This window comes from Rhipicephalus microplus, unplaced genomic scaffold, assembly GCF_043290135.1.
Source record: "Rhipicephalus microplus isolate Deutch F79 unplaced genomic scaffold, USDA_Rmic scaffold_66, whole genome shotgun sequence".
In the NCBI taxonomy this organism is placed as follows: domain Eukaryota; kingdom Metazoa; phylum Arthropoda; class Arachnida; order Ixodida; family Ixodidae; genus Rhipicephalus; species Rhipicephalus microplus.
The window spans coordinates 1,552,843-1,568,826 of NW_027464639.1; the positions used below are offsets into that span (position 1 = coordinate 1,552,843).

Sequence of the window (15,984 nt, forward strand, 5' to 3'; positions counted from 1 at the left end):
CGCCATTCAGACGGGTTCCTGGTTCGAATAGAGTACGGACGGCGACGTCTCATGTCCACAGAAGCTATCGAGGGACCAGTATTATCCAGTGTGGATGCAGTGGACAGGATACCAAAGTTAGCGAATTCCTGGCGGACAACAGCCTGGATCAAGGCGACAGCTGGCGTTGAGGCGTCGGGCAACGTCGGTTTGATGGCAGCCGGGTAAGCGGCCTCGAGTTCACGTCGGACGATGCGCGTCACGTCTTCGGTTGTAGACGGATGACAAGGAGTGGCTTCACAAGATGACGTTGCCGCGGTGTTGGGTAGGCGCTGAAACTGCTGCAAAATGCGTCGACTCTTCGCCTGCTCGAGACGGCGGCACTCTTTGATCACGGCGTCGATGGTCGTTACGTTGGTAAATACAAGCAGGCTGAACGCATCGTCGGCGATTCCTATTAAAACGTGCGAAATCTTGTCGGCCTCAGTCATGTTGGGATCGGCCCTTTGACACAACGCTAAGACGTCTTGAATATAAGTCAAGTAGGGCTCAGTGGACGTCTGTGTACGTACAGCCAATTGCTTTCGGGCATCAAGCTGTTGACCAAACGGGTTGCCAAAAAGGTTGCGGAGCTGTTGTTTAAACATTTCCCAGCTTGTGATTTCGTGCTCGTGGGTCTCAAACTATGTGCGAGGGGTCTTGTCAAGATAGAAAATGACATTCGCAAGCATAACGGTTGGGTCCCAGCCATATTGCTTGCTGATGCGCTCGTACATGCTAAGCCACTTGTCCACATTCGCGTTGTCCTCTCCAGTAAAGGTACCGGGATCACGGGGTTGCGTTAGGGCGACGTACCGGGTTGCTGTCGTTGCTGAGGTAGGTGGCGAAGCCGTATCCTCACCCAGAGCCATGGTAGCAGACTTCAGGCGTCCACTGCGTAGCTCCGTTGTCAGAAGAGTACCCAGCACCTCCACCAAAATGTTACGTGGAAAATAACAGTTGTCAGTCCGCAGCCACAACGCAGCTCACCGACAACTTCCACTTCTTCACTCGAAGTCTGAGGCACCTTACTTGGGTATGCCCCACTATGCCCTCTTTCAGTCAGACGAAATCACGTAACAATATGATAAACAGTCCGAAAATCGCCTGCCCGAATTGCCTGCCCATAAGAAGAGTGAGACACAATGTAATCACTATCACGCAATGGTGACAGACCACAAGCTTGTCTAGAATGCCTTAGTGCGCGACTTGTGCTATGTGCGTTGTAATTTGTTGCCCTGTGAGGTACTACTAGTGCTTTCTCCCTTTTATGAACGTTGACGTCGAGCGAAAGTAATTTTGCATCATAACAGCTATGTCACATTCTTATGCGAGTACAAGCCTGAGACTGTGAGTGTGAAAAAGACAAGATATCAGTTGTATGTTGAGTAGGCAAAGTTCCTACGAACCCAAAACGTGAAAATATCAGCTTTTTGGCTGGCTGAAGCTACTCTGAGTCGCTGGACCTCAACCAGGTAAAGACCCCAGATACGTACCCATGTGATCGGGGCTCATGTAGCATGAACTTCAAGGAGAGTAAATTTTCCATCCTAACAAGACATCCTCTCTCACTCGCTACTTTTCCAATCATGAACCTAGGAGAATACAAGTTCATATTTTGCACTCGTGAATATCAGAGTCAATGTTTGATTCAAGTGAAGGTGTTTTTTTTCCTTTCGGATGAAATCTGAGGGTTGTAAGATTTGAAGTTCGCATGAAACTGGGCTTTTGAATACTTTATTTCTATGGGGAATATTGTCGAACTAAACCGACGACCGTCGTAAAGCGCCGGTCGCCGCAAAACCGGGGGACGTATAATCGACATTCGACTGTATCGTGATCTTGGTTGGATAAAGATAACTTGATTCCGATCGCACTAAGTTGTGATATACCGTACGATGAAGCCACGCAAGCTGGAACCAGAACTTTCCGCCTGAAATTTTTTTTAAAGAAAATGTACTGTGTACTGGGTGAAATTGCACACACAAGCCTGACAGACAAAATACCACTCCCTAGTGTGCCCAGTGCAGGTGTCGTGATGGCACAGGGAGCGATGCCTGCCATCGTCAAGCGCTGTGCTATGAGGCCATGCCAGTCAATGGACAATCTTCAACGAGTCTCCTCTTTTTCCCCCGATTATGAATGAGATTGCTCCCCCTACCCCCCCCCCCCCCCCCAAAAAAAAAACAGAGCAGAAATGAGTCTTCCATGTAGGAGCACAATATTAAAAAATTTAGGCAAGATGCGCCACTGATTCCACCTGCACAACTTCTACGGCACTCGCTACAATGGATGGCAGCACTACCTTTATAGCTGTGGACATGGCCTAGCTCGAGAGTGCACAAAGATGGCAGACTATAGCCAATTTAGAAACCATGGCACGACCAAGCGATATGACTTGGATTATATTTAATTTCCGATAGATAGACTTTGTCTAGTCTGTGATATTTCATGAACACCGTTTTGTCAACACAGCTTGCTTTCATTGTCATTCTTGAGCAAAAGGGGCGTTTGAAATGAGCTAGAGGTTGTTACACAGCATTTCCAAGAATTACAAGGAGTTCAGGGCATTCAACAAGTTTCAAGGGACCTGGAACTAATATTGTCAATATCAATGATATTGAAGAATTTCAAGGGGCTGTGCGAACCCTGAGCAGAGCAAGCAAAAGTAAATCGACTACGGAAAGAAGGCTTAAAAAAAATGTAGTGTGTGTCACTGAGATGGCTTTACCAAAAAGAAAAAAATAATAAACAGTGAAACTTCATCACGGTTCATTAAACAGTGTGTTATATAACTATGGATGCATATGAAGTGTTTAGTTCTTAAACAAAACTTATTGTAAATAGAAAAGGCTTCTTTGTCCCTCTCAAGGGTAGAACAGTGTACATAGGTTTGGGAGTAGTCCTAGGAGCAGGCAAATGTGCCTTTTGTAGCAAGCTTTGAGGAGCCACAATGGCCTTCTTGAGCAGTCAGAGAGAACAGTCAGAGCATATGTCGCCCTATTTCACAGCACATAATAAGCAACATTTGTCGAATGCTTCATTTTTTTTAACACTAAGGTGAATTGTGCAATAACTTTATTATTGTTACAGCAATATCAACACACTCAACGGATTTCTGCAGTCGCTGCTACATCCCATGTCATGCCAAAACTGATAACATGCCATCACCCATCGTATACACTACTCAGAGAAATGCGCTCGTGCAGGGACGATGAACGCAGCTGAAACAAAAATATTACTAGCTGGCCCATCTTTAATGCTCAGAGGGCGCATGTAAACACCCCGCTTGGGAGGATTGCTGTCCAAGCAGAAAGGAAACAACCTGCCAGTCTTGAATAAACACGAAAAGACGAAAGGGGTGAACTTTGCTTCTAAAGGCACTGGCGTGCGTCCTAGTTCAGCAGCCATCAGTGGGCAGCTCAAACACACTTCGAAGTAGAGTGTGCGAAAAGTGTTGCTCTTTCTGAAGTGGCTTTCTGAAGAGGCGAATGCCTCGCAGGTCCTAAACAAGTAGTAAGGGATATGGAGATTGGGCAGAGGTCTCGCTCCTGAAGCAATCGTGAATTTGAACTCTACGGGCATGCGTACTACCTCAACAGGCATCAGCAGTTGGCTCGTATACCCTGCTACGTGTTGCACTGTCTACACGGACGCATTGTGTAAAAAAAAGCATCTCTCCACGAAGAGCCTGCATTCGCTTACACTAGCACTTTCCGGTGTTTTGTGACATCACATTAAAAAAAGTTAGCTGCCAGCCTTACTTTGTACAGCATTTCGTTTCACTGCTATTACATTCAGTTCTTCACCCTTGAGGTAAAACTGAACTTTTTTGTTGCCAATTGATGACAACACTGATTGTTCTGATGGCATTCGGGAAGCGCATAAGAGTTCTTTGTTTGTGGCTGGCCATGTGGTCCACGGTGGCTTGCCACCTAAGTTATGCCAGCTTCACAATCAAGCCGCACGAAAAGTGCTTGGACGTGCTCAAGCAGACGTTGCAACTCATCATACCAGATGAACTAAAAGTGGGCATCATTGCCTTGGCTTTATTATAGACATAATGGAGAACATTGCCCAGTGTGATCAAGAGACATGTAGTTTTTTTTTATATCATAAAAGCTTTTGAACACACGAGTCTCCAATGCCAATACCGTATTGACTCGCATAATAGGCACACTTTTTTTTCAGAAAATCCAGCTCGAAGTTAGGGGTGCGCCAATTACACGGGGTAAAATTTTCGAAAATTTTTTCAACTCGGTTCTCGCGCTTTAAATCTGCACAATTGTCAAGTAAAAGGCGACTTTATCATTTACCAATTAATTCAGCATAAAACAAACATACCTACGTACCTTTTAATGAACAAGCGAGAGCCGTCAACTGCACACACACACATAAAATTTATTTACACAAAAGTCGTAGCTGTTCCTTCTTTTCCCTATTCGGAGTCCGAGTCGGAGATCACACATTCATCCTCGCCGAGCGGGGATTCGTTTTCGGTGTCCGAATCATCCGCACCCCACAACATGTCATCCTCACTCGCATCGAGTGCGTTCGAGATACCCGTCTACTTGAAGCTTTTCCAGACGACTTCGTCGGAGATCACCTGCCACGCTTCCACGATCCAAGCTCACAGCATTTCCACAGGCGGCCTCTTAATCTTACCACCTGGAGTCAGCTGATGTTGTCCTCCAGCCATCCAGGTGGTGTACAGCCTTCGAACATTGTCCTTGAAACGTTTATTCAAGGACACGTTCAAAGGCTGCAGTATCGATGTGAGGCCGCCCAGAATCACTGCCAGATCTGTGCGCAGCTCCTTTAGCTCATCTCGTACGCGGTCTACTAGGTGCCCACGAAAACTGTCCAGGACAAGCATGGATGGCAACAACAGACCACCCGGCCGCCGACCCCTGTTTTCACCCAATCCACCATGAGTTCCGCGCTCATCCAGCCTTTTTCCTGGACTCTGACGTAGATGCCTTGAGGGAATTTCGCCTTTGGGAGCGTCTTACGTTTAAAAATAACGTAAGGTGGTAGCTTACGCCCATCCGCTGTCACCGCCAGCATTACGGTGCATCGTTGTTTATAAGCGCCAGACGTTCTGACGATGACGCTCCGTGCACCTTTCTCCTCCACTGTCGTGTTTCACGGCATATCAAACCAAAGGGGGGTCTGATCAGCGTTGCCGATCTGGGACAAAATGAAGTCTTTCTGCTGTCGGAGCTTTATAACAAAACTGTGGAAGTCCACCACTTTGTCCTCATATGCTGCGGGCAAGCGCTGGCACAAGGTAGTCTGCCTTCGCAGTGCGAGGCCATGGCGCCGCATGAAACGAGTTGTCCATCCGGAGCTGGCTTTGAACTCTTGCTTCAATGCCCTGCGCTTAGGCTATTCTGCGCGCCTCAGTCTGCACAATATCCAACGACACAGCACAGCCGTCTTGTCGTAGCTCCCGTATATGCCGGACCAGTTGCTCTTCGACGTTCGGATACCTGCCGGTCTTGGCACCGCGGAAAGCCCGTCATGTCTTCTTCGTCACCTTACGTTTTTCTTCTTGGTCCCTCCAGTACCGAATACTGGTTTCTCCAATGCCGAAATGCCTGCTTGCAGCCCGGTTGCCGTGCTCCAGCGCGTACTGCACTGCCTTCAGTTTAAACCCAGCCGTGTAGCTCGCGTACTTCCCCATGGTGGAACCAAAGTTCAATACACGACCACAACATACGCACACCGCTTGCAAAATGGCGTTTCTTTTTCTCCGATGGTGGTGATGGCGATCGAGCCCCCGACGTTGTACACGTGACCTCCAAAAAGCGCGGCGATTTGGGGGGTATCAGTAATTGATGGAACAGCCGTTTTTTTTTTTTTTTCGCTCATGGACGCTTTTTTTTTTTTCAAGTTTTATTTCGACAAACATGTTGGTTAGGTCGTTGCACTTCGAATTTTTTTATTCGCTCGTCGATTTGCCTTCTTTTTTTTCTTCAAGGTACGGGGACCGCGTTACAACTGTACCGCTGGGGGGTAGAATCGTTTCTGATCACGGCCAAGTTCGGGGTGCGCCTATTATGCGCGGAAATAAAAAAAAATCGAATTTTCCGCGACCAAACTAGGGGTGCGCCTATTATGCGAGTGCGCCGATTATGCGAGTAAATACAGTATATATTTACTCGCGTAATAATCGCACTCGCATAATGACCGCACCCCTAAACTGTCGTCTAAATTCAACGTTTTTTTTTTTTTTTTTCCCCCCCGTGTATTGATCACAACCTGAACTTGCCGCATCGACATGTCATGTGCGAAGTCTAGCTGAACGCACCTATCATTGTTTCTGTGATCTGAAAGCGGGCATCACTATGCTAGTGCCGTAAATTTACCTACTTAAATGAAAGCATTCCTTATTTAGATGGAAGAAACTGTTTTCACGCGTGTGACGTACTCACAACCTCCATAACTGACGCAAAGAAGAAAAATAATGCTGTGGCTTCGCTCCGTCAGCCGCCATGTTTGTTTTGACATCCCACTCTGTTACAGCGGCGGCCGCCTGTTGGTCGACTCGTGTTCATCCCGCAGCAATGTTTTTTGTTTCCTGAAACCTCTTTTTTTTTTGTGTGCTTTGTGATCATCTGTTGAAGCGTTGTTTCACCATGGGGCGGTATGCGAGCTTCACTGCGGCGTTCAAGCTGAAGGCGCTTGACTACGCGCTAGGGCACGGGGACCGCGTTGCCGGCAGACATTTCGGCGTAGACGAAATCCGGATCCGACATCGGAAAAAACAGCGCGACATGCTCATGGCTACTAACAGCACGCAATGGGCTTTCCGTGGACCTAAATCTGGCAAGTTCCCAGACATTGAAAAGGCAGTGCTCGAATATGTGAAGGACATGCACAAGAACAGTTATGCAGTGTCATTAGACATGATACGGACGCAGGCGTGCAGTTTCCCGGAGGCTCGGAATAGCCACAAAAGACATCCGCGCCAGTTCCGGCTGGACGACAAGCTTTATGCGGCGGAATGGACTGTCGCTGGCTTTTACAACGCGCTCTACGGCATGGAAGATGACCCTCTGTGGGAGAGTGAAAAACTGCGGGTTCCGACAGGTAACCGTGCGGCGACGACACTGACGCCAGTGATGCTTCAGAGTCTGAATGAACGTTAGGGGGGTAGGAGCGGTAAAAAATAAAAGGGAAGTGTGCCATGCATGTAGCTCCTGCGTAATGCGTGCATTTTATTACAATCATAAGCCTTAATTTACTTTTATTTTTGGTTATGTTCATGATAGCTACTGTAAGCATTCTGATTAGCGACTTTTTCGCGTTTCCGGTGCTCAGAATACATTTTCACGGGAAATTTACCCCGCGTAATGATCGCATCCCGAAGTTGGAGTCAGTTTCTTGAAAAAAAAAAAAAAAAGTGCGATCATTATGCGAATATATACGGTAGCTGTTACTGCTTGTCGGTGATGGCTACATTATGAAACGCGAAGTGACTTGTGAACGATATGATCACTTCTCTACGCCTTAATGTCAGTTCGCTAACAAATATGTGCAATTGTTGACGGCATGTTCATCTTGCAACAATGGCGATGTATGCAGTGGCGAAGACTGATTAGGCTGAATATATTGTGACAAAAAGTGCATTGCTGTAATGAATTGAGCATCAGGGCACTTTGGAAAAGCTGCATAGTGTTTGTCGTGACAAGAAATATTTTTGGACTACAAATGGTCTACAATGTTGTGTAAACTAGAAGAGTTGGTGGACTTTTGTGCAGTTGGTGCAAGCTTTACTCGAATATGCGCAACAAGGCACAGGAAGATGGCACTGTACCTAAATGGCACAATTAGCACCACTGTTCTTTCCGATGTCATACAGTGGAAAACATTTTAGTTCAACATCACTAGCAACATGATTGACCAGAACAAATGTTATACGAAATATGTCCTCCCACCGTGAGGCAGTCCCTGGCTGCAATGCTGGCCGGGACTGGCTGACGCCGGATCCTCCGTGGGCTGGGCCTGCTCAGGGGGGCTCCACAGGCACCTCTTGCCACTGCTCTTCCCCCTGGCCTCCAGCTTTCGCTTCTCGGCAACATGCTCGTGCGAGACCTGCCGAGCATGGCTTCGCAAGAAATAGCGAGGCGGCTCGCTATCTGCTTGAGCGTTCACTGGGGCTGGGCTGTGGGAAATTAATGTGCACATTTCTCTCTTTCTGCCTAACGTAAATTTGAGCAAGTAGAACTGCAATGCCAGAATTTCGCTCTTTACAAACAGGCTCTCTCTCTTGCACAATGTCAGCTTACTGAAAGAAATGACAAGTTTAAGCTTCAACCCCGGTAAATGATCAGCTTTGCAGAAGTACAGACATCACATTTTCAGAAAAGAACAAGTTCAGCACAAATGCTATACCAAGCTTGATAAATCTCAATGGCTAGGCGGGTGTGAATCAATGTATGCCGTTTCCTGGCATACTTTCTTTGGCATCTAAAGAGCAAACTGGAACTAATGAGCTACAAAGTGAGCCTAGTGCTCCGATGTATCTGATTTAACTGCCATATTGTAGGGCCGCACGGAAAATATTTTCTTTGTAGAAGTGCACAAATATATGAAATACTTTTCTAACAATTTTTGCTACTCTGTTTGACTGGCACTAGAATTGTACTATTCGAAGTATTCGAAACACAGTCGAGCCCGCTTATAATGAACCTGAGCGGGACGTGGCATCCGTTCGCTGCATCCTGAAGTTCATAGTAAATGAAACAAAGCTTTTAAAAAAAGTTGCGAGTGAAAACACAAACTTTTCGGTTCAAAAAATGCGTGACGCTTGTGTATCGAAGAACAGAAGCGATAAGGGTGGTATCGAGTTCATTTAAAACGGCAAATTGCTCGTTCGCTGAGGCCCGTGGCATAAGCTGCATGAGGCACTGGCTCCAAAGTTCAGTCGTTCTCGCAATCCGATTCCTACAAATCGCTCTCGCTACGTACTTCATTCACAATGCCCCAACTTGTGCACGGTTCCGCAGTGTCGGCATCATCATTGGCCGTAATTAAACCATCACAACAGATGTCCCCCCCACTCTCGCAGGTCAGAAAATGCTAGAGGGAGCCGATTTATGCGGTCGTCTAAACATCGGCTCCTGCTTGTTCACTTTTTTTTTTCTGTGAAAGTTAGCTATGTGTTTGATTCCTTTTGCTCCAGTTGGCGCCCGAAGTCTTGAAGACGTGTAAACAATTTTGTCACGGGGATGGATCTTTTACCGAATTTTGAAGGACTTTTTTGTTAGACCACACTGTGGCTTGCTAGGCCTAAAGTTAGGCTTAGCTAAGCCTAACGAAAGGCTCAGCACATTTCAGCTTTCAAGATAGCTATGCAAGTCACTGTGCAAGGGGAGGACATTTCTCCTGAAGAATTCCAGTGTTCTGGATGGACAACGGCGCTTTGTAAGCGTAAGTCAACTAAAGCACTCAGGGCGGGCGCTGAAGTTCAAGGCCCACCATACAGCAAGAACGCTGACACCCGATCTGCCGCCAACGTGAAGAAATGCCTACCTAAAGCGTCAAGGCTGCCTCATCTACCAAGGAAGCATTTTCAAATCATTGTTAGGCCTTGGGGAGGCCTGAACGTCAAGAGTACCAGTAACGTCCGGATTTCTCAAGCCCTCTCGACAGCGGCGCATTTCCCAGCTGCGGATATCGCAGAATACATCGTTTGTCGTAACGCTGTGCAGAACATTGTTGTGATTAGTACGCCATCGCAAGCCAACGCTAAGGCCTACGCAAGTCTAGAGACCATCACCGTTATCAACGCAGGGTATGAGGTTAGCTCTTACATTGCTGCGCCCGACAACACATGCAAGGACATTAGAAACATTGATAGGGAAATTGAGGACGAAGAGCTCAGAAGACTTCCTATTCAACCGAGGAATCTGTTCTCGAAGTGTGGCGAATCAAGAATTCTACCACAGTCGTTATCCTCTTTGAAGGACTTCCGAGTCCCAAATTACGTCATGTGTGGTTCCAGCATAGTCAAGTGCACCCTCTACCGACGGCATACTGACGTCTGCTACACCTGTGGTAGATTAGGCCACAGAGCTGAAGTGTGTCCCACTCCAGGAAATGTTATCTGTCGAGGTTGTGGAATCACCTCCCCTGGCGACCAGGACGTTTGCTCACCGAAGTGCGCCTTCTGTGGAGGGCCTCATCCAACGGCCGACAGAACCTATACACAAAGATTTGAGATACCTTAAGGGGGGACGCGGCTTTGGGATCGCGAAAAATGGCAAAAAAAATCGATTTTTTGAAACTCAAGTTTTCAGTTTCTGGAACCCTTTTTCTATCCGATTCCAAAATATCTACACTGAAAACCGTGCAGAAGTGCTTCGGAAAATTCGTTTCACCCACCTAGATAGCAAAAATATTTCTGGAAATGGCGAGAAAACGGCGATTTTCACAAAATAATAGCTTCGCTATGCTTGGGCCGGGAGCCGGCTTCTTGGGCTCATCGGAAAGAGCATTTTTCCGTGTTTAACTTTCCCACCTCAGCTGGCTCCTCCCTTTGACAACAAGCGAGCAAAAAGCAAATGTTTGAAGGTCGTTTTGAGGCCCTTGATTGGCCGTGGCTGCCATGTTGCCTCAGCTTGCCTCGCCATTGGCCCGATGCTCGCTCCGGGAGATCGTCGTCTGCTGCTTGTGCGTCGCGAGGACATGGCTCTCGAAAATCGCCACTTCGTGACGTGTTCATGGCTTGATAATCACTTAATTTATAACTACGCTTTAGTTACGAGCAGTAAGCGGATGCGCGATCAGGTTACTACGAGCGTCAGCGCGGTCTACGAGCGCCGCGCGTCATTGAAGTCGTCTTTAGCCCTAACTTCGCCGACTGCGGGCAGGAACGACCCGCTAGCGCATTCGTGGCGACGTGTTTCTTCACAAGCAACGAAGCTGTAAGCGGCGGCACGACCTGATTACTACGAGTGGCCGCACCGGATGCACGATCGGATTACTACGAGCGGGCGCGCGGCGGTCTACGAGTGCGGCGCGTCATCGGAGTCGGCTTTAGGCCTAACTCCGCAGACAGCGAGACTGCGGGCAGGAACGACGCGCAAGCGCACTCTTGGTGACGTGCTTCTTCGCAAGGAATGTACCACATCACTCGCTAGCTCCTCCGAATATTGTACGGGCATTTTACGCATCGGCAGCGGACAACACAGTCAAGCTCGTCATCCCCCCCCCCCCCTTCACTGCCAAGGATCGCTCGGAACAGCGGCTAGCAGTTTCGCGCGTCGTCATTCGAAAATGCGATGCCAAGTGCAGTGCGGGCCGATTTTTTGTCTTCGTAGTTACTCATTTCGCGGATCGTCATCGAACGCCGCCGGCAAGTGCATTACGCGCCGGCTGCACTGTCCACGCGGCCGCGCACCCCACGGTCATATGGAGTGCCGTCAGTAAGCTTTTGTGATGCGATTCAGACGTGCTTGGAGCCGTGCTTGATGTCTCCACGAACGTCTATGAATGTTCCAAGGTTAATGAATCGCTGTAGATTAGAATTTCCGCGACCGGCTGTAAGATGATGCGTTTCACGGCTAGAGCGGCGAAAGAGCATGTGTAAATCAGGGGCACGAATTTTTATATGCCCGTTTCGTGTCATTACTTATAGTGCTAGAAATTCCCGTGCCACCAGTCTTCTGCCCATAACTTTGTTATTTGGAAAGAAGGCATAGGCCGTCATGGTGTGATCCATTTTTCTGATGCAATAAAACCTCTCTCCAAATAAAAAAAAAAGTTCAGTGAATATTTGTAATCAAGTACTTAATTATGCTAATTACAACTTCAGCACAAAAAAGTATGTTTAATAATTTCAGTATATGGTTTTATTCAATTACAATCTTTTCTGTCATACTTATCACACCACTCCTTCATACAAAGAACTTTGTTTGAAATGCATACTTGTTCCTTGTAACTCATGAAAAGGAGTGAATCATGAAAAGAAGTCAAATATCACAAGACAAACCTGAGATCACAATTTTTAGGTGTCTTAGAGATGTAAAAAAAAGTTGAAACTTTAAATGCAGCTTTCTCAATACTGTTTTTTTTTTTTTTTTGACATTATGCTCAGCCCCTCCACATGGTTCAGTGAAGAAATAATTTGTTTCTCGTAAAGTATTTGTGGTATCGCTTCAAAATTTTTATGAAAGCACTGTGAGGTTATTCTTAGTGTCTGTGCCAATTTTCATCAATATCCAACGAGAAACAAAAAAGTTCATTGAAAAAAAGCCTGTCGAAAACTTCGACAGGCTTTTTCTCACAAGTGTGTTTTGGACATTGTGCATTGCTCGTGGAAAGAGTAGCACGAGAATGACTGGACCGATTATGATTCTGTTTTTTTTCCCTGAATCCCTGAACACTGCTTGTGGGTACAGCAATCTTCAATTTCTGTTTTGTGGCCCTGTTATTTTTCTAGACGATGATTTGTCCGTGCCATTGTTTCTGACAATGTGTGTCGGCAGCCATGATGATCTCTAAAAAAAAAAAACGAGAACTTATTAAAAAATTCCGAGAGTGTCATACCCTGTAGCTTTCTTTTGAGTAAAGATCAACATCATTCGCAGCTTCCTGGCATGTTTTGTTGCAGCGCTAGGCTTTCCACGAGCAGACCATGTAATTGGATTGTGTAGCATTATGTAACTTGAGAACTACTGAAGCTATCATGATGAAACTGCATATTTCCCTATTCTAGACACTTATGAGTATGCATGCCAAATTTCATTGCTGTAGGTCAACAAATAAAAAAGTTTTTTTTCAAAGCCACCTCCCCCCTTAAATCGTCAGACTGTGCAAGAGAGAGAGACGCGACTTTGCCAAGAACTTCCCACCGATACATGAGCTGTCCGAATCGAACAACAAGTCCAGGTCCCAGTGCAGGAGCTCGAGGGGGCGCTTCCGATACAGGAGTGGTCCCCGATCCACAAGCATTTCTCAGTCCCGGAGCTGTTCCCGATCACGGGGCCCGGCCGTCAGCATTCAGGTGCCTGCTGCTATAGCGACCGAGTGGGCTGATCGCGTCAAAAGCTCCCAGAAACAGGTGATGGGGGCATGCTGCCAGAGCAGAAATATGATATAATTTTTCAGCTGGAAAGGGAGAATGCTGCACTAAAGGAGGCGACCGCGCAACTTAGAGTCGAGATAGTCGCACTTAAGAATGCTAATAACGCCAAGAGTGAGGCTCCACAACCTCCTCAGGTCACTAGACTCGAAACGCCCATTGAAACACCTATGGATTGATTGATGTGGGGTTTAACATCCCAAAACCACCATATAAATATGAGATGCTGTAGTGGAGGGCTCCAGAAATTTCGACAACCTGGGGTTCTTTAACGTGCACCCAAATCTGAGAACAAGGGCCTACAACATTTCCGTCTCCATCGAAAATGCAGCCGCCGCAGCCGGGATTCGATCCCGCAACCTGCGGGCCAGCAGCCGAGTACCTTAGCCACTAGACCACCGCCACTAGACCACCGCGGCGGGGGAACGCCTATGGAAACGCCCGTGGAAACGCCTATAGAAACGGCCATGAAAACGCCCGTAGAAAAACCCACGGGGACGCCCGTTGAAACACCAATGAAAGTGCAGTGTACTGTTGTCCAACGAAAACAGGGCTTTGACAAGGCACGCACTTCATGAGGAACTGCAGTTTTAAAACTGAGATCAGAGACATGTTCCAGTCACTTAGCCAAACAGTCGCATTGGTTCATGTTAAGGTCGATACCTTAGCGGACAAATTCAGCGCACTGGATGCTAAGGTCAATACGTTGGATGCTAACTTCTGTGCGTTGGACGCTAAGGTCAACGTGCTCGAACGCAGGCACATATTTTTCGAGCCTAACCAGGGCGCGTCCGCCTAAAGAGTTCAGGATTTGGCAAGGGAACTGCTGGGGATTTACCTGCAAGAAGGCAGTTCTTCAGCAGTTCATTCGTTCTCACTTTGAAAAGCCGCACGCCATTTCGCTTCAGGAGACGCTTTCGGATTCTGCCATGCTGCCGGGTTACACATCTCGCGCACTTCATGGAGACAGACAAAGGGGCATTTGCATGTTTGTATCTAAGGGATACACCAATATCTCGCATGATCTTTCAATGAACATTAGTAAGGTGGAACACTTATTGGTGGAAATTATTTGGGGGGGGGGGGGGGGTCATTTCAACAGTAGCGTTTTCATTCTGTATATATGTATATATATATATATATATATATATATATATATATATATATATATAGTTCACGAAATGACTCGAGACAAATGTTTGCGGCACTCTCGAGTAGGGCTGTCACCAGGGCTGGTATCTCCCCGCTTGTGGTTGCGGGTGATTTCAACACTCCTCATCAGGCTTGGGGTTATCTGCGGTCATCCTGTAAAGGTGAGGATTTGTGGCAAGCAGCGGCGAACTTAAACCTCACCCTGGCGACGGACACAGATGATGATGATGATGATATATGTGGTTTAATGACGCCAAGGGCCATTGATGGCCAAAGAGTGCCAGGAAATGATATCGGATGAGAGCAATGGTTATGTTAAATGGCTGTAAAAGGGCCTAAGATTCTGCGCTCTAAAGGTGCATAAGACATATTTATTAAAATCATGAAAGTGAAGTGAAGCATGCCAGGTGAGAATGAGTCTTACATTATGATGACGCCATAGAATAGGAGTGTTATATTAGCACCAATACCTCGCAAGCGCCCTTGGTCCCAAGGGCTGGGAGACAGGTGCTCTCTTTGGATGTAGCATCCGCAGCAGCAGCCTACTTTCAGAGCCTGTGCTACTGATCACTTGAGTAGATAACATGGAAAGTTTTTACTTCCTTTAAGAATGCGTTCAATGCATTATATTTAAAAGGAGGTTCGCGACCAATAAACATAGCTGGGTGAAGGGGTATGTGTTCCTTGTACGCTAGTGGAAAATGTTTTTTCCTGTAAGCCTCTAGCTCAGAGCATTCAAGGAGTATGTGGGGTACGGTAAGTGGACGACCACATCTGTGACAGCTGGGTGGGTCACCACCGGACAAAAGGTGTGCGTGCGCGCTGTGTGTGTGTCCTATTCTAAGCCGACAGAGACTGACCTCTGTAGGGAGTGTTTTCGACGTGGGTAGCCAGTTACCGAGATATGGTTTAATCAAGTGTAACTTGTACGAGTTTGTAGATCCCATAACTTCTGCCAGTAAGCCCTGCGCTTTTTTCGTATGTTTGGTTTTAGGTCCATTATAGGGACAGCAACTGAAGAGTTGGCAGAGCTTCCGTTAATTGACGTGGCGAGCTGGCCGGCCAACAAATTTCCTTCTATCTCGCGATGTCCTGGCACCCAGCACACGACGATATGTTGCTTGGAAGTATACGCCGCGCAGAGTACTGAATAGAGGGATATAATTATAGGGTTTCTGTGTTTTGCAAGATTTTTCAACGCTTTTACGACACTCAGGGAGTCTGTGTATATAACTACCCTTAGCGTATTCAATTCTTTGATGTGTTTAACGGCTACAAATAACGCGTAAGCCTCGGCTGTAAAAATGCTTGTGCTGGCGGACAGAACGCCGGCATCCGAGAAGGATGGGCCGACCGCCGCATAGGACACGCCAGTATGGGACTTGGATGCATCAGTATAATATTCTGGACAGTCATATTTATGTTGCAGCTCTAAGAAGTACATCCGAATGTGTATGGGGGAGGCATGCTTTGTGACAGCTACGAAAGATGTGTCACAGTCTATGACCTGCCACTGCCATGGCGGGAGCCGCAGAGCGGGGGGGCTGAGGTGGTATACAAGCAGTGGGACATCTGTTTCTTCAGCTAGGTCTCTGACACTCAGCGAGAAAGGGCATGCCATTGCGGGTCGATTGTAAAAAAACCTGAGAGCTGGACAGGTCTTCGATGGTGGAATATGCGGTTGCTCACTGTTCGCATTTACTTTAAGGAAATATATGAAG

The 15,984-nt window shown here is 47.1% G+C and overlaps 1 protein-coding gene across 10 annotated transcripts in view; it reads right to left on the reverse strand.

The window, feature by feature from the left end:
• Positions 1 to 15,984, reverse strand: part of LOC142790041 (uncharacterized) — a 467,642-nt gene that overhangs the window by 418,356 nt on the left and 33,302 nt on the right. For all 10 annotated transcript variants that reach the window (XM_075885074.1, XM_075885070.1, XM_075885072.1 and 7 more), the window contains exon 4: positions 7,962 to 8,188. In XM_075885074.1, coding sequence (XP_075741189.1) covers positions 7,962 to 8,188 — 227 coding nt within the window. The remainder of the gene's footprint in view (positions 1 to 7,961; positions 8,189 to 15,984) is intronic.